Below are 25,891 nucleotides of genomic sequence, written 5' to 3'. Positions count from 1 at the left end.
GATGGGAGAGTGGTATTGTAATGGTGACAGGCGCAGCGTATGGAGGAGGGAAATATATGATATATGGCGGAGTTATATAACAAAGGTGTTATACATATAACTGTACACAATGTAATACCATACACCGCAATATCATTCAGCGTTTGGAGCAGGGCCGTGGAGTGGTATGGGAGCAGCAGACCAGCGTTAATGTATATAACCTGGAAGCATTCACCGTGGACCAGCGTTAATGTATATAACCTGGACAGCGTTCTTTGCAGCTGGCTTCTTGCTGGGGCAGCTGGTTTAGCAGCCTTGGCTGGCTTGGCAGCAGCGGTCTTGCTTGCAGCAGGAGCCTTCACCGCGGGCTTTGCTTTCTTTGCAGCAGGAGCAGCGATACCACGGAGCAGCGTAGGAAGCGTTCTTTGCAGCAGGAGCAGCGTAGGAAGCGTTATATATTATGACAGGAGAGTATGAGGACCATTCAACACTGGCGTGGTATATGGACTGGCCAAACTGCAACAATAGTGTTTTGAGTTGGGAGGAAGAATGCATAAATGGGGAAGACTGTAGAAATGAGAGACTGCAAAAAAATGGCAGAAGGGAGTTACAAGGCAAAGAGGGAAGCCAAAAATGGCGCTGGCTCTGATACCATGTCAGACTAGGAGGTAACTCCTCAAATCAAATCATATTATTCATTCAGGTTGTTCATTACTATATACAAGAGGGAGAGACTATTCAGTTCATCTCCCGATGGCTCTTCATCTTCTCTATTATTTATTTACACTAATTACAATTGTTCACCCAATCCCTATGATTAGGTGTCAACATGACCCCTTCCCTCCGTCCACCCCCCTCCCCACTTGATGCAGTGAGCTCTCAATCATACAAGAGTTAGTGCATTAGTAAAGCAATGAGTTGGATTGGATCATATAGCGTAGTTACAGCTGACTTGAATTTCTGAGTTGTGACATTGCAAAAATATGGATTACTGATTGGATGCAAATATTTTTTCATTAGGCAGTCATCCCAAAATTATTGTGGTCCGATTGAAGAATCATGTTACTCTGGAAATCTTTATATTCATGAACACATAAAAGAATGTCCACTGCTGTTTGTATGTGCATTACTGTCTTTCTGATTTAATTAATAATAAAAAAAAAACTAGTCACAGTGGAACCCTAAGAGAAAAATTACCCTGGGACATTACAATGGGTGGCTAGAAATACTATCCATGTCCAAGATCAGCATATATACTAAGACCACATCCATCAAAAGTGCTACCATGGGATGATCAACAAGGCAAACACACATGAGAAGGTCACCAAGAAGCAAGCACAATCACCATCCAACAAGGGAGATGTGAGACTCCCCCAACCAAAGATCTCCATTAAAAGATATGATGTCAGGAAGTGAGGGGACACCATAAAGATGAATTTCCCCAAGCTAATCTAGCAGCTCCAAGGAACAAAAAGCATGCCTCCATCAATGTAAATAAAAATCACAAAGGTGGAACCTTTTAGAATTTGATGTGTTAAACATAGTAAGCAAGCAACATAATAAGCGTATGTTATATATAGCACAATAATATATAGTTGTGACTGCCTGAAACTAACATCAACAATTAAGACAGAATCTTTGAATACCTTCACACTTCCTAACCAGTAGCAATGAAAAGGCAGCTCTAATTACTATGTCAACAAGGCAATCATGACCTTTGATTATCTGCAATTTTTCATCACAGCATAAGTGACCTAAATCTCCACACAATAATTAGTGTCATTACTTTGCTACTACTTCCAATCCACCTAGCAGTGCTCACAAGAAACCATCCTTAAATTATAATAAAAGGGGCAAGCCCCAGTAATCCATGATGGATAAAATATTACTAGTGATATTAAGGTTACATGGTGACTCTCTTTCTGTGACAGTCAAAATCTTTCCTCCTACTGAATTTCTGAATGTGACACCACTGGTGACTTTTTTTATTTTTTATTTCAGTACATTGTATAGCAGAAGAATTATTGCATAGTGGGTAGAATAGACGAGATCAAAATGGTAATGGATTAATGGGATAAAGCATGCATAGATGGCAGCAAAAAAGTGGAAACAAAACTGAAGTAGAAGTGGATAGCCTCCCACCCTAAAGTTTTATTTCCTCCAGGTAGAGATTGTGGCACCTGACCACTGGAAAGAAATGCTATGATAACATTTATGGCATACCTGGTGGTACTCATGACCAATCATCACTAAAGTTACAAGTATAATAAAAGTGATAACCAGAAATGATCCATGAGTATCAAAATATTATAATTGATATGAAAGTGACGATTACAATGAGTGAATGGCATCTCTTGATACAACATCGAACATCCCGGTCACAATGAATAGTTTGTTGATGTTATTAGCTTGGACAAGTACTTCCGAATAGGCTCGGTGCCCAGCATGCAAGCTGGGGGTGGTGCAGATCACCTTCCTCACTAGGAGGGAGTGCTGATATTATTAGCTCAAACAGGTGCTTCTGCATAGGCTCGATGTCTAGCATGCGGAAGATTTCAGATTCCCTCATTAGGTGCTTGCTTGAGAGAAGTGATTATTATGATTTATTTCCTAACATTAACTTAGGAAAACTACATTAATAATTTAATTAATTAATGTTGACTATTAAACCAAGTTTCTACATATAAATAATTAAATTATTCAAGTAACTTAGATATAATCTCTACAATTGATCTCAAGTGACACTTAGGATCTAATCCTAGCCATCGATCACTTAGGAGATAAGAGTTAGGGATTGGCTTCATGGAATTATAAAATAAACCTAACGGAGAGGTGAAAGACATAATGTGATAGAGATGGTATCTCAAGGAGTGAAATGCTCAACGACTGAAGAGAAGAAGGGAAAGCTGTGCAGCAAGAGTTTTTCCGGAAAAAAAAAAATGTCGAGGCCGAGTTTTTGAAAAGAGAAGCCGAGACTTGGGAGAGAGAGGCTGAGTTTTCTATGCCGGCCAAAACTGTGAGGAGAGGCCGAGTTTACAGCCAGGTCTGTGTGGAGGAAGGGCAGCCGAGTTTTTACCAATGCACAGGGGCCGAACAGGTGGAGCCCGAGTTTTACAAGTGGAAGCCAAGATTTTCCAGGGGCAAACATTTTCCAAGAGGATTGAATTTCCAGATGTCAAATTTCTCTATAGGCCGAAAATCAGCAGACCAAAATACAAGTTACAATTGTGCTCTATTTTCTGTGTATTCTCTGTGGATGAAGGCCCTAATTTTCCATATTTTATAAACTGAAGGAAGATTTGTTTGGACAGAATTTTCTGCTGGTGTTTGATTTTCCTGTTTTATTTCAGCCACAATTTTCTGAAAATTAAAAATACCACAATTTGTTTTCAAAAGTGTTCAGAATTTCGTTGAGCAAATATTTTTCTGGGTATAAAACAATTATTGACACAAAAATAAATCAGACCTGATATTAAAAGTTAACATAGTTGTGACCCAAGGGAAAGATACCTGACAACAAATTTCTTAATTTAGGTTTAATAATTAATATATATCCTACTAACTAGATACTATTATCTATTAATATATATTTTGGTATGCTACGTTTTAACAATGCAGGTAACATAATGTACTAGAATCTTAAAAAACAACACAATGTTTCCATAACGTGTACAAAATACCTTTTGTAAAAAAGAGAACAAAAGAAAATATCCATACCAACTCAAAAACTTGCCGTGGTTCTATGATTGACAACAGATCATAACAAAAGAAAGCTAGACTGCTATTTAGTCGCTTGGCCAAGCTCAGTCCTTTCTTGCAGCGCTCATGTACTTCTGTAAGTAAGCAGTCATAAAGCTGTCCTATACATCTGAAAACACCTTCTTTCAATTGCAATGGTGGAATATCTTCTCCTGCAATAAAAACAGTGTACTGTCAGGAACAGGAAAAATAACTTAAGCAAGACTTTTGTCATTGTAAATGACCAAGAATAATAAAACATGTAATTTCAAATGGTCAATTACGGGATGTAGAAGTATCCCATATATATAGAAACTTTACTTGAAACTCAAACATCTGAAATTCCATAAACATTTCAAGGTTTAAGCTTTTAAGATGTTACAAAACAGGGGCAGCTTTGTACAAATGCACGTTGATGCCTGTAGCGGCTAATTGCAAATATATATAGGAGCTAAATGGATGCAAAAAAAAAAATGCCATATCATTGCCAACAGGACCCACCAACCATATCATTGCCATGCTAACAAGAAAGGACAAGCATGACTCATGGAAAGCAGGGATTGATTGGGAAGGAAGTTGCATGCATATATATACATCTACCAAATTAGCATCGGTGTCATGGTGAATGTTTAAAAAACACTTTTATCTCCAATTTAGAGAAAGAGAGAGGTGTTGCAAAAATCTCCAATTTCTCCAGATACTACAATTTTTTTCAAGCTTTAAAGGTTCACAATTGTTTTCATCTCCACGTATATATGCCTTCTGATAGTTTCTGATATCTCCTATCATATTTCCAATAAGTTTCTGAACCCTTGGCAATATATTCCCAAAATTATTCATAACATTGAGAGAGAAAGAGAGAGATGGATACTATATGAGAGTGAGAAACTGTGTGTGTGAGAGATAGAGAGAGAGAACTTGAAAAAATAGGAAAAAAAAAAAGATAAATTGGAGATATTTGCAACATCTCTCTCTCTCTCTCTCACAAAGTTCTTAATAAAAACAGAAATATTTGCAGCACCCCTCTCTCTCTCTCAAAGTTCTCAATAAAAACAGAAATATTTGCAGCACCTCTCTCTCTCTCTCTCTCTATATATATATATATATATATGACGCAGGGTTACCCCCGCTTACACCCACAGTTTGCATGGATTATGCACATAGCCTGTCTGTCCCAGGAATTTTAACTCTCTACGGAGTTAAATCTTCACATATCTAAGCTTTAAGGCCCATTTTATACATCTCATGTCGAATGATTTATCAACACTCAACCATAGTCTAACCCTTATACAATATTCCATTATCGGGACTTTAAACAACCCTCAATTCTTCATTTATGACTTTATTAAAACCTTTCATTAAATCCTTCCTATCGGGACTTTAAAACTCCTCATAACCTTCATTAATGTTAATATCGGGACTTATTCACACTTCTAAACCTTCATCATCCCTTTAACTGCATATATATAACTTTCCCCTCTTTAACATTGGTTATTGTTGGACACCTAATCCTCTAAGGGTTGGTGTGGAAGGTGAACAGCCAAAAGGAGTCCAAGAGACCACTTGGAATATGAATCCAAGGGTCACACCATGTACTATAAATGTATATCATTTGTTAATAATAAATGTACTCTCCTGTTTATCTTTCATATTTTGTTGCTGCCATGTGTGTGTTTAACATGGTATCAAAGCAGCAGGCGTATTCCTGCCCTGCATAATTACTGTGAGCCAAGTTTAGGCCTAGGCATTTTCAGATTTTCCAGAATTTGTCTGTCATTTCTCTATTTGGTCAGTCATCCAGCTATAGAAATGATGTTAATATGCTCCACTTGGGCACTCCTCTGGTTTGAAACCTGACCCATCTGCCCTCTCGTCAACCTGTGCGTTACATCCCATTTCTGCCCACTATCTGTAACGCTCCATTAATTTATTGTCTGTCAGAAATCCGTTGCCTCTCCTCTGTGTACCTTTTTGCTAGCAACGCTCACCTGCCTTATCTATCTTCCTCAGAACTCCTTGAAATTGTCGTTAAAAAGAATCCTCTTTGCGTGCCAACCTTTGCGCTGCCAGTATCAGAGGATCTAACACCCTCAATGTTACGTATTCAGATCCATCACCACTTTTAAATTCATTACCAACAAAGTTCGAGTATATAACAGTATTTACATAAACGTGCTCCTTCTTTCTCCGCCCTCTGTACACATCCGAATAAGTTTCGCTGCCGACCCTCTCTAGAATCTCGTAACGGGCACATATTTCTTTGTTCCACCATACCTACCCATATCATTTCCATACCCATGCCTACATACGTTGGCCTCTATCCATACATTGGTCAACCAACACCCACCATTGCTCCATTCTTTCCAGCCATGGAATACGATAACTCATTATTTGCATTATAACGCCTAATCTCTGCATTCAAAACCTTGTTATTTCGCTCAATCTTGTGTGAGCTACTTATTTTGGTGGGATGTGTAAACCTACGTTTCTCATATCTCCTGTCCCCAATCTCGATTAAGGGTTTCCTTATTATAGATTCTCTGCCTTCTAAGACCGAATTAAGGAATACCATCACGCCAAGGAATTGAATGCATACTAAATTTGACGAGACATACTTTATGCTGCAGACCTCTTCCGACCCTATTTATATGATGAGCTTTATATGATGAGCGATACAATCTACACCGAAATGAATCCACGTGATTTATCGAAGAACAGAGGAAGAATTTGTTCCTTCCCCACACCTAGTAGGACATGAAATTTGGATCTCGCAGGGGCAAGGTTCGAACTTGCAATGTTCAGATCATGAGTATGACAAGTTTTCCAATTACTCCCAGTTATACATAAAAGCAAAAGCTATTCTTAACATGAGCGTTGGACTATTTCTTCCTCGCTTTGAAGAAACATAAATTGGTTCCCCGTTTCTTCTACAAGTATAAGTTGTTGATGTTGTCTCTGTTCCATATTTATATGGCTGCAAAAGGATTAGGTGTTTCACCGGAAGAGGATTCAGTTTGATGAACGTTCACTTGGAAGTTGGTTAGAAAAACTATTTGGTGAAGTTATCGGTTTATTGAAGACTGCAGCCTGCAATTTCCATTCGTCCCCAGGCTTAGAGAACCACGATTCTTCAGTGGGCTCGACTCCTTTGAGTAAGTAGGGGCTCTTCATTCCCGCCTCAAGATCCGCAGAGTGCTTTGCTTGGATGCCCCAGACACTGTAAAGTATCTCGAGGGCCTTGTCATTGATGATCTCCTGTCAGGCGTAAGGGTCTCTCTGCCAACGCCAAACCAGCCTGTAATCTTCAGTGGCCCAATCCATACGATGTTTCTCACTCCCCAAGACATTATTAGGCATTTGGTTTACCCAACATGTATTCATGTCTAAGAGTCTACTGTGTGAGGATTTCCAGTTTCATGGGATGATCAAAACTTTTGTCCCGAAACCTCACTCCAAAAAACAAAACCATGATTTCAAAGAATCTCTTGGGGACTGGTATGTCCAACTCGTGACCCATATGGTGACTTGTGCTTTGAAACCTTAGGAACATGTTTATTGGTATCCAATTCACTATTTGTGTTTTCATCATTCCTTTTTGCTGCAAATGATTTGTATGGATTTTAATCAGCACACAACGCTGAAGTATGGATTTTAGAGCAACATTGAAGTTATAAATGTGTTGGGGTCGAACTCCTGGAGGTGCGTTAAAAATATATTGATTACAGTGCTTGGTTCATCTCCTTCTTTGTGCGTTGATTAAAACCTTATCATATGTGTGTTGGTCCATTCATATGCCTCTATTGCTGGTTCAAATGTGAGTATATATGATATCTGCATTATTACTCTCTGCGTTGAAGCTTGTGCCTAATTTCAGCATCGAATATATTGTATGTTGATCGAGCTCACCATGTGTCTTGGTCTATATTTTTGCATTGAAGATGAGCTGAATTATATGGGTAAACTTTGAGCTATATGGTTGCACCAATGTTGTTGTCTTTATGGATAAAATAGACTTGAGAAATCAATAGTATTGTCTGCCTTAAAGGGATATTGCACACTGGTTGTTTGTTGCACATTTGTAGAGAATATTTTGCAGTGACATTGGTTCATAGTTGTAAACAAATTTTAAAGTGTAAATTTGACATTGGAGAAAATGACCCAAATTGGTGAAGTATTAGAGTTCTTGAAAACTCTGATACAATCTACTTCAAATGACACATTCCAAATCAGCAAAGGCTCTCTCTCATAAATTCAGACTTGTCTACAATATGCACAAGAACAAATTGATTTTTTACAGCTTGAATCTCAACTACAACAGGAAGAATTACAACAGTGGAGTCAACATTCTGAACCTATTTCTGTTCAGAAGATTGAAACAGACTCCCATAAACAGCAAGACAAAAATGTTACAGTTGATTCAGGTCCAGTACCCAATAAAGTCGCAGAGTTACATGTAGATGCAGAAGTTCAGTTTGCACTTCCCAAGCCCATCACCAGACCTTGGGAAGAGCTTTCCCACAACAAGCACAAAACTGGTCTTGGATATGACAAGGACTTGTCATTTCATATTCCAGACTACTCCAAACCAATCCAATTTCAAGCTGCTGGATTTCTTCAGGACGGTTCATCTTCACCTGCTCCTCATGACAGTTCACCTTCAGTTGTTTCAGATCCTGGTTCTCTTCCACAGAAGCCACAACAGATTGTGAAATGCCAACACTATGACCGAGTTAGCCATCTAAAAGATCACTGTTTTGATCTTCATCCATGTAAGCATTGTCATAAAACCAGTCATTCTTCAAACAGATGCTTCAGAAACAAACCTCCTGCAAGAACAAAGATTCATCTTGGATGGATCGCTTCTTGGCAATGGGCATCAACAGCCAAGAAGATATTCCAGTCACATGTCAGAACTTGTTCTAGAGTATTGAACAGTCTTGCAGTTGAGTTTTCTCCATGTTAATTTTAGGTATGTTCTATGGTAGAGCAATTTAATTAAATTTCTTTTCCAGATTAGCATTCACATCAGCATAAAGTAAACTATAGATAGAACATAAATATAAATTGCAGAAGACAAGCCAAGACAAGAGGACACAACATGTGGCGCTAGCCAGGGACAAACCCCACAATGTGGGGAACCCTTGATCAATTCTTCTTTTATGTTCTTCAAAGTTCAGCAGAGAAAGAGAGAGAGAGAGAGAGTACATTTACAATAGAAGTCAACACTTTGACTTTTGATATCTGCATGAGATCAGTTGAAGACATATTGCTTCAACTGATTCTCTAAGGTGACTCCTTCACCTATCAGAGTGTTGAATCTGGTCCTCTAGCTGCACCACTGCATAATGCACCATGCTGCACTAATCATGATTATCATCATACTACCCATGTCCATGATCTTATCCATCATCACGCTGCCCTTACAGATGTGCATCATCATTATGTTGCTGCCCTTGCTAATATGCATCTGCATCATCATCATGTTGCTGCCCTTGCTAAAATGCATCTGCATCATCATCATGCTGCTGCCCTTGCTAATGTGCATCATCATTATGCTGCCCTTACAGATGTGCATCATCATTATGTTGCCCTTACAGATGTGCATCATCATCATGCTGCTGATGTCCATGATCTTATCCAACTTCATGTTGTTCATGTCCATCATCTTATTCACCTTTGACAACGGTCTTTATATCTGCATATATCATGTATAGTATCCATGCTACTGATGCGTATATCAGTACGTTACACATACATCATGTATAGAGAATGGCATATGACAGTGTATATGTTAGACAGCGTATATGTTATGCATAATTTTCCATGACTGCGTTATGACATTGTTATCCTTACTGCGGCTTCATTACTGCGGCTTTGACAACCTGACTGCGGCTCCAGGAATTGACAACGGCTCCATACCTTGACAGCGGTTATGACTATGTATGAATATCTCTGTGCATAACATGAACAGCGTGTATATATATATATATATATATATATATATATATATATATATATATATATATATATATATGATGAACAGCGTTGAACAGTGTGTATATGTATATATGAACTGCATGTAGTGATCTCATATGACAACGGATCCAGGGTTATGGCATCACGTTGACTATTTATGAACTGCATGTCATGATTCCATATGACAACGGATGGCATCACGTTGACTGTCTTCATGATGACAACGTATTCTCCATGTTGTGTGCATATATTGTTGTCATTATAGTGTATGATGCATATGTATTGCTTTCCCATTACAGCGCATGAAACTTTGTGTGTATAGATGACAGCGTATCGAGTTCATTGCTGTGCGTAGTTGCTCCATTGCCAACGTTCATTGTTGTGCGTAAGAACTAGGGCATCATAGGCTAGCGTATATTCTCATGGTGTCTCTCTCCTACTCCAAAAACCCAAGATGTGGAGAGGAGGAGATCACCTCGAGAATGTGTGTATAAATGACTTCATGTCCACACTTATTTATACTAAAACGTGGATGATGAATAGACACATCTATTGGGCTTCTGAGCCTACTCAATTTTCAGGTCGACTTGATAATAATTCCATAATCAAAATAAATTCATATCTCCATAAATAATTATTGGAATTGGATGATCTTTAGATCAATCCTACCCCTCTCATCCCTCTCGATGAGAGGGATCCAATAAAAATATCAGCTGCCATAAATACGCTGACCCACGTGGAGTTTGGCCCTAGTTGCCAATTTTAACACTCGATCATCTCACCTTGTATCTGACAGGGGGGAAAGTGATGGTCATCTACAAGCTTCAAAGCCACATCAAGCGAGCCTGAGACACAACCTACCATACCAGATTTAGAGTTGTAGCCAGAGACAAAGATGCCCCTGAGCATGCCTTCAGCTAGTGATACCTCTTCAAAGAATTGGGGACACTTCCTCTAGCTGAAGGCTTCAGCTTCTTGCCAGTTTTGGAAGAGTTCTAGGAATTGCATTAAGCATTCCAGAGTTAGTGGTAATCCTTAAACCATCACAGGTTGAGACCTCCCTTTTCAGGTTGAGATTCTCCCTTTTATGCAGGGTGAGACCTCCCTTTCATGGTTGAAGGTTTCCCTCTTCAAAACATCAGGAGCACTTTCTCTAGCAGAAGACCTGAGCTTCATGCCAGACTTGGAAGAGTTATGGGAACTGCACTAAGCGATCCAATGTTGGTGGTCATCCTTAAACCACCGCCCTTATACCAACATTTCAGAGAGCACATTCAGCCTAGTGCTGCCATGCATTTTTTGCACATTTTGTATTACAGCTCTCTTCTTGGACTCATACATAACCCTTCGGATTAAGGGGGGGGATGTTGGACACCTAATCCTCTAAGGGTTGGTGTGGAAGCTGAACAGCCAAAAGGAGTCCAAGAGACCACTTGGAATATGAATCCAAGGGTCACACCATGTACTATAAATGTATATCATTTGTTAATAATAAATGTACTCTCCTATTTATCTTTCATATTCTGTTGCTGCCATGTGTGTGTTTAATAGTTACATAGCACTTATTGCATGAAACCCTTATATCCTTTGATAATGTTGGACTTACACATAATTTAACACAAAAAACCTTCCATCGGCGCTATTTTTCTTTATAAACCATTCACAAAGGAAATTCCCACAAAACATACCTTTCCGCTTTAATACGGCCTCTACACAGATACCGAGGCTCCCTTTATCGCTATCGCTAATTGCTCCTCCACGGGTTTCATTAACACAGGTTCTATCGCATCGGATATGCGATAATGCAATATCGGATTTCAAATACTATATAACTGTGTTGATACCCTTATCGGGTCCGCCTTCATCGCATGTCGCACTCCTTCCCCAATCTCGATCAGTACTTCATCGACGATCGACGTGTCGGCCATTGCAACATCGCATTTCTTTTGTCTGTTGTCGCCCGCCCTTTGCCGAATTCCGATTTGCGATTAGATCGCGACCGTTGATCTGGTTTCGATCCAACGGTCCTCGATCAATCGGCAATCACTCATCGCAACTACCCAAGGCCCGAGTCCGATATCTCCATAAGGATCCTGCCGATGCGATTTAATCCTAGTTGTTGATCATAAAGATCCAACGACTACTGTGCGCTGATTCTTCACTTCTCCGCTCTTCCGCTTCACTTAGATTTTACGTTGTTTTCAGTGTTTGTTGTGGTTCTCGGGTTTCTTCAAAGGTTTCGGCCTTTCGCTCTTCCACTACTCAATTCACTTCCGCTTGAACTTAACTCTGTGAATTCTTACTCCCAATCATTCCATAGCATCACTTGGGTTCTCCAATTGGGTTCTACGCCCTTTACGATCCTTTGTCTCTTCTCCTCCTCTGTGTATTCGCCTCGACTCTGCCTACATATATTCGTATTATGCAAATCTCTGATAACACATAATTCATCATCTAACACACGAAATACACATTTATACAAATTCGAATCAATCTCTATATCTATAAACATAAACAACGATTACAAAATGAAATCTCTATCTCTTTGGCCTGATTCTTCTTTACAATGGCCTTTGTTTCTTGATCTGCCCATAGGCTTATAGACACACTCCAAAATGTCTAACTTTCTCTAACCTATCTAACTTTCTAACCTCGGATCATGCCTTTTTGGCTTACATTTGTACAAAGGGATTCTAAAACCAATTTCTATTTTAGATCCATAAATTCCTTAACAAAATTCCTAAATCTCTTCCTCATTCCTAAAACTCTTCTCTAATCCATAAATTCATGAACTAACTCCTAATCTCAAATTTACAATTAATTCTCAATCTTGTCATCACTCAACTATCCTATATCTCTCATGCTCTCCTACATTCGAGAACATTTACAATTATGCCTCACAATATTCAATTAAATCCTATTCTCATTAAAATAACTCAAAACCCATAATAATTACATTAATTCAAATCTTAGGAAACCAACTTCCTTAAAACACAAGACCCCCTATGTCTACTAAAATACAATGATTTTCCTTGAGCTCAATGCTCCTGCATCAATATATATCTGCAACACATCAAGAGAGCGAGAGAGAAGTCAAAATCGAGAAAAATCAAGCTCAAATGGAGATATTTTCAACATCTTTCTCTTGAGATATTTGCGGCAACTCTTGTATGAATTTACAGGGTAAGTTCCTCAGACAGAACACCAAAGGACACCGCTCACAAACAGATCGCAGATCAATACACCAGTATTTTTGACGTGGTTAAAACCCTCAAAGAGGGAAACAGTCCACGGCCTGAGCCAACGCGGCCACTTCAGGCAATTTATTAATAAAAGAATGAAAATTTACATAAGCTTCTCTCATGAACGGTTAACCTACAAATGACCCTCCATGCTCTTTAAATAGAGATCGTGGACCAATCGGGTGTTAAGCCACGGATCAAGTGTCGGTAATACCGAGGAGAGAATGAATCGTCAGATCACTACATATCGTGACGGTCGGATTGTAAGTTACAATATGTACATAGTAAAGAAACACACTTTACCTAACTCTATACTAGACCAAGTTGTACTTAACTATTTCCTATGTATCAGAATATCCTAACATCCCCCCTTAAGAACAACTTGGGATAGGATTGAAGGATTTACAAATATGACACAATAGGAAAAGGAAGGAGGCACTAGAGCCTATCCCCCCTTAGTGACAACTTCCTGAACTCCAACCATAAATCGAAGTTTAGTGAACTTCGCCTCTGTGAGAGCCTTTGTAAAGATGTCTGCAACTTGATCATCTGTTGAACAATATTGCACTTCAAGAACATGGTCGTGAATGAGCTTTCTGATGAAGTGCATGTGCAGTTCAATGTGTTTGCTGCGCTGATGTTGGACTGGATCTTTGCATAGCTGAATGGCACTTTGATTATCACACCAAAGTGTAGTCGAATGTTGTTGCTGAAAGCCAAACTCTGACAGGATCTGACGAAGCCACAAGGCTTCCTTACTAGCTTCTACGGCACCACGATACTCTGCTTCTGCTGAAGAAAGTGAAATGGCACCTTGTCTCTTGCAAGCCCATGTAATAGGTCCTGAACCAAGAGTGAACACATAACCTGCAGTAGACTTCTGATCATCAGGGTCACCAGCCCAATCGGAATCAGTGAAACCAACCAATAGAGGAGATGCTTCGGCACTGTAATGAATCCCAAACTGAACTGTACCTCAAACATAACGAAGTATTCTTTTAGCTGCTTTCCAATGACTTTCACGTGGGTTTTGCATAAACCGAGCAACAACGCCAACAGCAAAGGAAAGGTCAGGACGAGTATGGGTTAGATACAAAAGTTTTCGTGCAAGTTGACGGTATAAGGTAGCATCAACTTCAGGAGAAGTACAAGTGACTGAAAGTTTGACTCCAGACTGAAAGGGAAGGGGCTGGCTTACAGTGTTCCATGTGAAAATGGCGTAGAATATCACAGGCATACTTGGACTGAGAAAGCGAAATACCTTCCTTGGATTGCAAGACTTGAAGACCGAGAAAATAATGTAAGTGTCCTAAGTCTGTCATTTCAAACTTCCTTTTAAGGCTAGACTTCACATGGTTTATAAGGTTGGGATCACTACCAGTCAAGATAAGATCATCAACATAAAGAACAAGAATGATAAGAGACTTGCCCACTTTCTTGGTGTGGACAGTATTGTCAGAATGACACCTAAAAAAGCCATTTTCTAAAAGAAAGTTATCCATTTTGGCATACCAAGCTCGAGGAGCTTGCTTAAGACCATAAAGGGATTTCTTAAGCCGACATACAAGGCTGGAGTCTGTTTGTATAAAGCCAATAGGTTGTTCCATATAGATTACTTCATGCAAGTCCCCATGCAAGAAGGCAGATTTAACATCCATCTGATGGACTTCCCATTCAAAAGAGGCAGCAAGGGGAAGAACAAGGCGGATAGAGTTCATTTTGGCAACAGGGGAGAAGGTTTCAGTATAGTCAATGCCTTCAACTTGTGAAAAACCCTTAGCAACAAGACGAGCTTTATGTTTGTCAACTTTCCCATCTGGTCCATACTTGGTTCTGTAAACCCATTTGCATCTAACAAGTTTTCGTCCCTTTGGTAGAGGAACAAGATCCCATGTATCATTTGCCAATAATGAATGATATTCTTCATTCATAGCTGCTTCCCAATCTGGATGGCCTGAAGCTTCTGCAAAGGTGTCAGGATCATAATTCACTGAAGCTTGAGCCAATAAAGAAGAGGCTCTCTCGAACTGAGAACGTGTACGTCGCTAATCTGTAGGATCCCCGGCAAGATCACCTGCTGCATCCCGAGTAGCACGGACCCATTTTGGAAGCTGGGGAGCTGAAGGAGGATCCTGAGAAGGCGGGGGAGGATTTTCATCCTCGCTTTCATCATCTAAAGAAGAAATATTTTCAAAAGTAGAAGAGATAGGGAGAGGTGGCACATCCGCCGAACTAGGCTCGCAGGCCGATATATTTTCAGCAAACTTTACATCTCTTCTAATGATAACATTTTTGGACTTAAGTGGAATAAGTCTATATCCTTTAACATCTTCAGAATATCCAACAAAAATACATTTTTCACTCTTAGGTTCTAAAGCTTTATGTTTCTCATCTGAAATATGGGCCCATGCTTCACTTCCAAAAACACGAAAGTGACTTACATCTGGTTTGATTGAGCTCCATGCTTCTTTTGGAGTGATATTCTTTAAAACCTTAGTAGGAGTGCGATTTATTACGTAATTTGCACAGTTAATTGCTTCTGCCCAATAATTAAGACTGTCCTTTAGATTGAAGCACACAATTAGGCATTTCCTTTAAGGTGCGATTCTTCCTTTCAGCTACACCATTTTGTTTTGGAGTATATGGAACAGTATGTTGCATTTGAATTCCATTCTCAGTGCAAAAGTTGATGAATGTGTTTTTAACATATTCTCCGCCATTATCAGATCTTAGCTTAAGAATTTGATGTCCAGATTGTTTTTCAACAAAGGCCTTAAAGGCCAAGAACATGTTAAATACTTCACTCTTGAGTTTTAAGAAGTATACCCAAGTGCGTCTGGAGAAATCATCAATGAAAGTTAAGAAATACTTGTAGCCAAAGAATGAAGCAACTGGAAGTGGACCACATAAATCACTATGCACGAGCTGTAAAGGGGTTGAGGCGTGCCAAGAGGCACGTTTTTCAAAATTGTCCCGATGATGTTTTCTGAGTACACATCTGGAATAAACACCATCTCTGCAAGATACCATGGGAAGACCTGTCGCTCATGCCAAAGTTTGCTCACTTCATCATTATGAGCAACAAACACTGAGGGAAGATTTGATGACCCAAAGTTGTGAAACTTATACAACCTTGTAGAATCATCAGCAATGCCAGTAGCTAAAATCTGTCTAGGATCTCTTAGGTCCTTAATTACAACATCGTGAGGTGAAAATTCAACGATTTACCTTCACCTGAATGGGTTATCTGATATACAGAGAGAAGGTTGCAGGATAAGGTTGGAACACATAATACATCATTAAACTGACCATTGTCTAGATGAACAGTTCCAGTCCCTACAACACTAAGAGATTTATCGTCACCAACATATATATTTTTGGTGTTACAATCATTTAAAGAATAAAACATGGCTTTGTTTTTGGCCATGTGATAAGAAGCTCCAAAATCAATGAGCCACTCATGAGAATGAGAAGAAGAAGATACATTTAGTGCATAGCGAGATCGAGATGCTTGACAACCACATGCAGAAAGTGCCATTCCTGAAGATGAAGTTGAAGTTGAAGATTGCTCCAAATGGATGTTATGCTTCTTCATTGCTGCTTCCAAGGCTTCCATCTTATTAAATCATTTGGATTCTAAGTGGCCATCTCAATTACAAAAGTTGCAATGTCTATCAGTCTTCTTCCCTTTGTTTTTATTTGTCTTATCATTTTGTTGAAATGATTTTTCATTTTGAGGCTGAAATTCCTTAGGACCCTTGTATGGTTTAGGACCATTCTTTTTAGGATACAACTTCTTAGGATTCTTTGGATTTGGTTGCTGTTGGGCGGCTAACGCCTTCTTAGAAGAGTTTCCAAGATGAAGAAGACCACGGTGTAAGAGTTTTTCTTGTTCTCTTATTAAAGAATCACAAAAGGAATCAAAGGAAGGGGACTTGTAGGTTTGTCCTTGAGAAATGAAGGCTTCTCTTATAGAATGGAAGGTGGAAACAAACACAGAATAGGCTGGTCCCAACTTAGTAAGAATGGAGTAGATAAGGCTACTATCTTCTTTCTTAACCTTAACACCTTCCAAGAGAAGTCTAAGGCTCTTGAACTTGGACAAAAAATCTTCAATGCAAGAAAAATTATTGGGGTCCAATGTAAGCAATTCATTTTCAAGTTGATGGGCTTTAAGTTCATTTTTAATTCCAAAGACTTTAGTAATGTGTTTCATTACTTCATCAGGAGTATCAAGTTTTGCAATATGGAATCTAAGATCTGGAGAAATAGACATTCCTATCAACCCACGTGCTTGGTCTTGCCTATTTTCCCATTTAGCTGCCTTATCTACATCTTTCGGATTGGTCTCTTGGCCTGTGGCTATTCTGTAAAGACCTTTACTTCTAAGTAAATCCACAATGTAGGACCACCATTGGAAGTAGTTAGTGCTCTCAAGAATGACTTGGCATGGACTTTCCATTTTTAACAGAAACTGAAGCTGTAGATGTTGAAACTAAGTGTACCAATGGAAAGATCTCGAAAAATTAGGCCGTTTCAAAAAAGCGGTTCTGAAAATGGCTTCTTGATGAAGAAGTTACGGCTTTTTGAAAAAAAAATTGATCAAGTCGCCGACGAAGTGCGGGAATGTGCGGAAATGAAAAAATCCGCCCCCACAAAATGGAGACTTGAGCCCAAGACCTCTACTCTCATAAATTAGCTTTGCACCAAGTGAGCTATACAAAAAGTTTGAGAGAGAGAGAGAGGGGGGTTGATGCTTTGGGTTGCGTGCTTGCTTTGAGAAAGCTCATTTTCCCTACAAAACAAAAACACAAAACCCAACATGGACATACAAAAAAAACAAACCTTGCGACTCGAAGTTAGCTTTAGCTGGAAACTAAATATTTTCCTCAATGTTTCTGATTTTCCGAGATCACACTAAGGCGCAGCGGAAAAGAGCATATGCATGAGAAAAATCCTTCCTTTCTGTTTCTGATTTGCCCAGATCGCACAGAGTCGCAGGGCAAAGAGCATACGCAGAAATGAAAAGTATAGATCCGGTAATAAAAAAAGCTAAATAAACCGAAACCGAAATAAACAGAGAGAAAATGACTGTAAACTGCAAATAAACACTGTATACCTTCAGATCTTAAAAATGACGCAGCTAGGGCTACCGGAAACCTTTTCGCGTGAAACGAAAGGGGTTCCTCACTAGAACAAATGCTCCCAACACAACAGAGCAGTCCTCTCGGCCCGAAAGCAGTCAGAAACAGTAGATCTAGGAAACAGTTGTCGGATGCAGTTCTACCAGCTTTAGATTTGGATCACCAACAAACGCAGCCCTCAAATAGCTCTGATACCATGTAGGAATTTACAGGGTAAGTTCCTCAGACAGAACACCAACGGACACCACTCACAAATAGATCGCAGATCAATACACCAGTATTTTTGACTTGGTTAAAACCCTCAAAGAGGGAAACAGTCCACGGCCTGAGCCAACGCGACCACTCCAGGCAATTTATTAATAAAAGAATGAAAATTTACATAAGCTTCTCTCATGAACAGTTAACCTACAAATGACCCTCCATGCTCTTTAAATAGAGATCATGGACCAATCGGGTGTTAAGCCACGGATCAAGTGTCGGTAATACCGAGGAGAGAATGAACCATCGAATCACTACATATCGTGACCGTCGGATTGTAAGTTACAAAATGTAAATAGTAAAGAAACACACTTTACCTAACTCTATACTAGACCAAGTTGTACTTAACTATTTCCTATGTGTCGGAATATCCTAACAACTCTCGAGAGAGAGAGAGAGAGAGAGATATTTGTGGCACCTCTCTCTCTCGATACAAGGAAAACTTCTTGGGGAAACCCAAACGCTACATCCCCGCGTTCATGAGTGGCATCCCTACTAATCCTATCAGCATAGGCTCGTGTCTAACCCAAGGGAATTCAAACTAGGAACCTGTACACACAAACGAGAGAGAGAGAGAGAGAGAGAGAGAGAGCGAGCGAGAGAGAGAAAGAGAGAGAGAGAGAGAGAGAGCGAGCGAGATCGAGAGAGAGAGAGAGAGCGAGAGAGAGAGAGAGAGAGGTGTTGCAAGTATCTCCAATTTCAATCTCTCTGTCTAACGCAACCACCAAACTCTAAACCATAAACACACTGCCCATCCAAACAAATAGAAAAGCAAAGGACACCAAGAACCTGTTAGTTTTTAGTAGCAGTGGACAGGTGTTCTAGTCTCTATGGTGTCTAAGAGGCTAAGAAACACAGGATCTCCAAACCCCAAAAAAGGATTCGCAAGAAAAGCCTTAGAGACACCTCAAATAGATTAATTAGCCTAGAATTAAATATTTCCTAAGTCTAACTTAGGAAAAGTGGTTAATTAAATAAAATTAATTGAGGGAAATTGATTTTTCTCTAAACACTTCCAGAAAAGTCAATTGATGAAGTCAAGATGATCTTAGCCATCGATTGAGATGTGATCATGGTCGTTGCTTGCCCAACAGAAGATTATAAGGGAAAATCGATGGAGTTTGGAGAAAACACACAACAGAGTTGTGCAATTTGACTATCCAGTTGCAGTGATTTAGCAAGGGCACAGCTGAAGCTAAGGAGACAACAACAACAAGGTATTCAACAGTGAGAACTTCTGGAGAAATTCTCAGAATGTTTCCAGTGTTCCAGACTCAGGAAAGGAGGCTGATATTTCCAGCAAAGGAGGTCGATTCAACTAGTGTGAGTAGCCAGTTTCCCAGTGCGACTGAAGGAAACAGTAACAATCACACCAAATGACATCGTTATTTTTCGACCAATATCCCCAAAAAAACCCAAAGTGGGAAAATTGGTGCAGCTATCTGAGGGTTTTCTTATTAAGCAATATCAGAGTACAATCTGGGTGCCGAAACAGGCCTACTCAACAGAGAATTTCCTTGGCAGTAATACCTCTCAGTTTGAGACAAATATCCTGGCTGAAACCCCAGATAATCCTTTCGGCAGCTCCTCACCACCAATCTACCCCAAAAACCCCAGCATCAGCCTTTTCTGGACTGCGTCAGCCCCTCTCTTCCCAGCGTTGGCCCTGCGTCACCCCGGATGGGTCTGCGTCAGCCTTGGGAGGCCCGGCGTCAGCCCTCTGGCCCTCTGCGTCAACAATGCTGGCCTCTCTGAGGCTCTACGCAACTCTCGGTTGCCTCTGCGTGGCCCTGCATGAGCCCTGGCTGGCTCTACGTCACTCTCCCCGGCTACTGCGCTGCTCTCCCGACACTATCTCTGCCTCTCTGTCTCTCTGTACTCAATGCCCCTCAATTGCAACTCTCGATCACTAATTCTATCTCTCTTAGCAAACCCCGCTCTAGAGAATAGAATCACTGATCACTCTGGTGTATTCTCCAAGTGACCCTCAAGCCTCCACTTATACTTTTCCTGTTGACATATCAACGGCCGAGATTAAGTCCCTAATCAATGGCTAAGATTAGATCTGGCTTGATCCATGTCCTTTGGACCACTCTAACACAGTTTCATATTAATACACATTAATATTTTATTTTCCCTAAGTTTAGACTTAAGGACTCCGTTAAAAATATTAATTATTTTAATATCTCCTGAACTGTTTAGAATCTACCCAAACCCTTTCCGGGTATTGGAGATCTCATGTGCCCCAACCTCTCCACCAAATTTCGTGGCTAGAGCACATCCGATGCTACCCCAAATCAACAATATGATATCAAGAATAGCCTTTGTTTGAGATGATGAAACCCTAGCTCCTCTTAAGACAACCCTAAGAACCCTTAATCTTGCTCTTGTCAATAAATCCCTAGCCCTTGCTCTTGATAAATCCCTAGCCCTAATTTAGAAGTGCTTGCATAACCTAAGCCTATACTTGAATGATGCTCTAATCCCAATGCTCTAATCATCTAATGCCATAATCATCTAATGCCCTAATTCTATCATATTATAAATTCCAATGGGCTGTCACGAATTCTAAGGATTATCATTAAATATAATTTACTTGTGACATTAAAAATTAAATTCTGATATGCCTCTTACACCAGCAGATGGAGGACCTCAAAACCTTTCTAACAAGTACTTACTATCTCCGAAAATCCTTGTCGTTAAGAGGAATTAATTTTTTGAAGTCAAATACATCAAAAATAATAAATTGGTGAGCTTACATAAGTCGGCTCACATAACTCTCCAAAAGACATGTCTATTCGTATATAAGGAAATCACTATATATTGGCAATAATGCCTCTCCATTTGACCATCAAGCAAAGTCCAGAGCATTCAGTGAGGAAGCAGGTACCAGTTCACATCTCGTGAACCAAGGAAGGAGGTCAAAAGACTTATTCATATGAAGCTTGTGGACCAATGAAGATCTGTTTATTTGTGATCCTTTAAAGATCCTATTTGCAGACCTATGGAGATATTTCATTACAAAACTGAGGTGGACACCTTGCAGATCTAAAGAGACCTTGTCACAGACAAACAGTTGCTCTTCCCTTCTGGATCTATAGAGTCTTTATCACAGACCTGAGGTGGCTCGTTAAGGATTTTCTTGGTGAGCCTTTTTGTAGACTTCCTCAGACCTGTAACTTGCATTTGTGGCACCCATAGCAGAGGTTCTTCAGACCTGTAATTTGCATATGTGGCACAGACATATTTCGATCTGCGGAAGTGTATAACTGATTCTGCTACTTGTGATAGTTGCCTTGTGAAGAGTAAATTCCAGCCCTGAAGATTGCAGAGTTTTGGAGCAGAGCACACACAGTCACATCTTGTAGACAATATTGGTTAGGAAACTCTCTTTGAATTTGGAATAATTATCGAAGCTTGATGAGATTGGTGTCCTAGTTATTGTCAAGTTGGTGCTTGACTGAGAGGATAGGTGTCCTCACCCAAGATTGGGGTCTTGGGAAATTTGGTCAAGGTTGGAGCCTTGAAATTATTTTGTATAAGTTGGAACTGATTTAAGGGATTGGAGTCCTCAAGGTTGTAGTCTTGAAACTATTTTGTATATAAGAGGATTTGTGTCCTCAATTTCTTGTTAATAAAATTATTTTATCCTAACTTCTGGTTCATTTTGTTAAAAATGTTGACTGCATAAATAAGTTAATAACAATTGAAAGAAATATTGATTCACTCCCCCTCTCAGTATTTCCAACAATTGGTATCAGAGCCAAATTTTTCGTAATCAACCTAACAGCTGCAAGAAAAATTTTGAGTCACAATGGCCAATAAGGATGCAGGAAGGGTCCCCCAATTTGATGAAACAAATTTTGATTTCTGGAAAGTTAGGATATAATTTACTTAATGTCTCTTGTGTTAGTTTTCGTACCATCGGATGTGTTCTAGCCTTGAAATTTTGTAGAGAGGCTAGAATACATGCAATCTCGAAAACTCCGAAATCATTTCTGGAAATTCTGCCTAGAAATGAATTAATTAGATTGTTAACCAGTTTTCAAATATTTCCTAAGTCTAAACTTAGGGAATATGGTTAATTAAGTCAAGGCGTGACTGATCTAGAAACTCACACGGATCGACTCCAAGATGATCCTAGCCATTGATTATGTTTTAATATTGGTCGTTGGTGCTCCCACGGTCGATTATAAGAGGAGATCGATGTGGTGATGGAAAAGACACTTGTGAGGTTTGATTTCATGAGCAGATTGATTTCAAGAGTAGCAGCAGTCAATTGCCGAAGAGAGGGCCACTAAGATCGAAGCAGTGAGAAAGGGGAATAGGTAGTGAAGTCGGAGGAAGGCTTCCAGATACAGTGAATGAATTTGGAGAGGCAAAAGAGCCGCAGAGAGGTTGACGTTGGGGCAGCACAATAGCCTCTAGAGGCAAAGTCGATTTGCTGAGAGAAATTGATGTTTTCAATTCCAGAGGCCAGGAAGGAGTCCCAGAGTGCCGAAGAAGCGTCTTTCTGGTCAACAGAAGGTAGAACAACTTCATCAAAGTCCAATCCGAGGCTAGACGTCCAGACAGCTACACAAAGCAGAACAGAGGCTGACGCAGAGGCCCAGACGGCCGAAATTCTAAAGGCAAGTTGTGCTGAAAGATTGCTTGTGGCATGAGGAAAATCCCTCTCCAGATTTTTGCCAGTATTTCTCAGTACGATTGTCAGTTTCGACATCCAATTCTACTAAGATTATTTCACTGCTGCATAATAACAAAACCCTCAGTCGCTGCACCAGTGTTCCCAAGTTGGGTTTTTCCAGGAACTTTCGTCCAAAAATAACTGTGTAATTTTTATGTGTCTGTTCTAGGATTTCTGCCAACGTTTATTCTTCCGCAGTTTTATTTGTGTAGGTTGTAGTGTGATTCATTCATATTCAGTATTTGCTGTAGCAAACAGTAAGTAAACTATTAAATTAAATTAACAATTCGGAGAAAAAATTTCAGATTCTGCAATAGGATTCAGGGTCTCGGAATTTTCACATGGTATCAAAGCACAGTTAATCAGTGGAAGAGCTCAGAGGCAAAGTGAGAAGGAATTTCGCTGCTCATTGTGGGTAGCATGTTGATCTGCGGTAGCATCGGATGTAATCTAGCCATGAAAATTGGTGGAGAGGCTAAAGCAGATGAGATCTCCATGACCCAAAAATGGTTTGGGGAAATTCCACCCAGTTACAGAGATATTAAAATAATTAATATTTTTAATGGAGTTCTTAAGTCTAAAATTAGGAAAATCAAAATATTAAAGGGTATTAATATAAAACTGGGTGAGAAGGTTCTAAATGACATTGATCAAGCCAAATCTAATCTTAGTCGTTGATTAGAGACATAATCTCAGCTGTTGAAGACTCAATAGGAAAAGAGAGGCTTGCGGGTCAGTTGGAGAAACACCAAGATTGATCAGTCAATTCGATTTTCTGGAGCGGGGTTTGCTACGAAAATTCGAACAAGTGATCTATTGCAGCGATGGGCAGCAAGTACATAGCAGAGAAGCAGAGATAGTGCCTAAGGGTCAGCATGGTGACTGAAGAGGTTGATGCAGAGGCAGCCATAGCTACGCGGAGGCAGCAGGAGCCACGCAGAGGTAGCTAGAGACTGCGCAGAGGCTGAGCGGACTGCGTCGGTGACGCAGAAGGCTAGAGAGCTGACGCAGAGAAGCAAAAGGCTGACGTAGAGGGTTCAGGAGCTACACAAAGGATAGTAGCACTGACGCAAAGCCTTGGAGAAGCGCTGGAAGGATTTTCGTGGGGTAGACTAGTGTTGAGACGCTGAATATCTATCTTCGAGAAGAGTTATTCCTGCCATGTAAAAATCTTTTTTGGGTGTGCCAGTTTGGCACCCTAGTACTCAAGAAATCTGCATAATAATAAAACCCTCAGAACTTCTACAACAGTTTTTACACATTAGGTTTTTCCGAGGACAATTGTCCAAAAATAACGATGTCCCTTGTGTGTTTGTCTAGTATTTCAATTGTTGATCTGTATATGAGTTAAGGATGCATTTGTGTTTATTTTCAGTATTTATATCTATAAATAACTTGTTAATGGAATGAACAAGTAGGTGAAATAAACTAAATAATGCAGTAGGGATTTCTAACGTGTCAGACTTAGAAATTTCAACATGGTATCAAAGCATTGCAGATCACAAGAAAACTGAAGGCACTAGCAATATCGAAAATTTGCAGCAGTAGCAGTCGTCCCAGGAGACAGAGCTACTCCTAAGCAACAGGTCGCAGAGGAGGAGTCACACAAAGGGTTTGCGTCATCATTTAGAGCTAGAGAGAGGGCTAGCGCAGAGGCAGAGACAGGCAGAAGAGGCTCATGAAGAGCCACGTCATCCTACTCAGTCAGGTAGGCTTGATGCAGTTGGTCAAAGGAGTGATTCAACCTTTGTCGGGATTGCGCAGAGCAAGAGGGCTCAGTTTCTTCAGTTGCAAAGGCCTAGGGAGTTGCGGGCAGATTCTGGATTGGGAAGCTCATGGGGTGTTGTTTTTTTCAAAGCATAACAGTACCTAATAGGACAAAACTAAGGTATAGGGAATCACTGCCTTGACGGATTTCTAGCCAAGAAATCTAGATCTGAGTTGCAGTTGCAAAGAGGATTGGAGAGGAGCGGTTCGACAGTTGGCAGGATGATTTCTAGCGGGGAAATCAGAACTTAGAGGGAGATTTCCAGGAGGGAAGTCGAATCTCAGAGGGAGTCCAGAAGTAGAACGGAGATGGAAGTGAACCAGCTGAGGGATTAGCACAGGTTGGATAGGGCTTCCAACCTTGTCATCTAGAAGGCCAGGGTCATGTCAGTGTTGGATAAACATCGCATCAACGGCTTCGACTTAAGAACCGTGACTATCCCAGTCGACCAAGCTGATAATGAGAAGTATGAGGATGCAATGGCCAGGGAAAAGTGCATAATCCTTGATGGGGTCAAGGATCATGTCGTACCACATATTGTCGAAAAGAACACGGCAAAGGAGATGTGGGATAGTTTGACGACATCGTATCGGGGCACTTCCGTGCAGTGGAAGATGATATCGAAGAATCAATTGTGGTTGTATCACATGCAAAAGGAGGAGCAGATAGATCTATACCTCCTCAAATCGCAGGAGATTGAGGACCAACTTACTTCCATAGGGGCCACGCCAAATCAGGAGTTCATGGTGAGGACCGCACTGAATGCAATCTCCGAGGAGTGGGAGACATTTGTCCAAGGCATTTTGGGCAGAGCTACTCTTCAATGATGGGAAGAGATGTGAGCAACTCTTCTGCAAGAAGAGATCAAACGGCTGACCAAGGCGGGAAGAAGCAACAAGGGAGGTCGAATCAAGAAAGAGGAGGAGGAGAATGCGGCTCTGGCATCTGCGGGACAGCAGGGGAAGAGGAAGAAGGATATCTCCAAGGTGAACTGCTTCACCTTGTGGGGAGCAAGGTCATTACGCAACCCAGTGTCCCAGGAAGAAGAATAAGGGAGAGGATTCTGACTCCAAGGCAGCTCCAGCTTAGGCAGAGAAAG

The 25,891-nt window shown here is 40.3% G+C and overlaps 1 protein-coding gene across 1 annotated transcript in view; it reads right to left on the bottom strand.

The window, feature by feature from the left end:
* The window catches only part of SPK1 (guanyl-nucleotide exchange factor), a 312,986-nt gene that overhangs the window by 59,688 nt on the left and 227,407 nt on the right, over positions 1-25,891 (bottom strand). Inside the window, 1 exon segment of the mRNA XM_089431973.1 lies at positions 3,697-3,890. Coding sequence (XP_089288099.1) covers positions 3,697-3,890 — 194 coding nt within the window.

Source organism: Pinus tabuliformis, chromosome 5_1 (assembly GCF_031772625.1).
Source record: "Pinus tabuliformis cultivar Carrire ecotype Pingquan chromosome 5_1, CPIR1, whole genome shotgun sequence".
NCBI classification, from domain to species: domain Eukaryota; kingdom Viridiplantae; phylum Streptophyta; class Pinopsida; order Pinales; family Pinaceae; genus Pinus; species Pinus tabuliformis.
The sequence above is the reverse complement of the archived record's forward strand: the minus strand, read 5'-3'. Positions and strand labels throughout refer to the sequence as shown.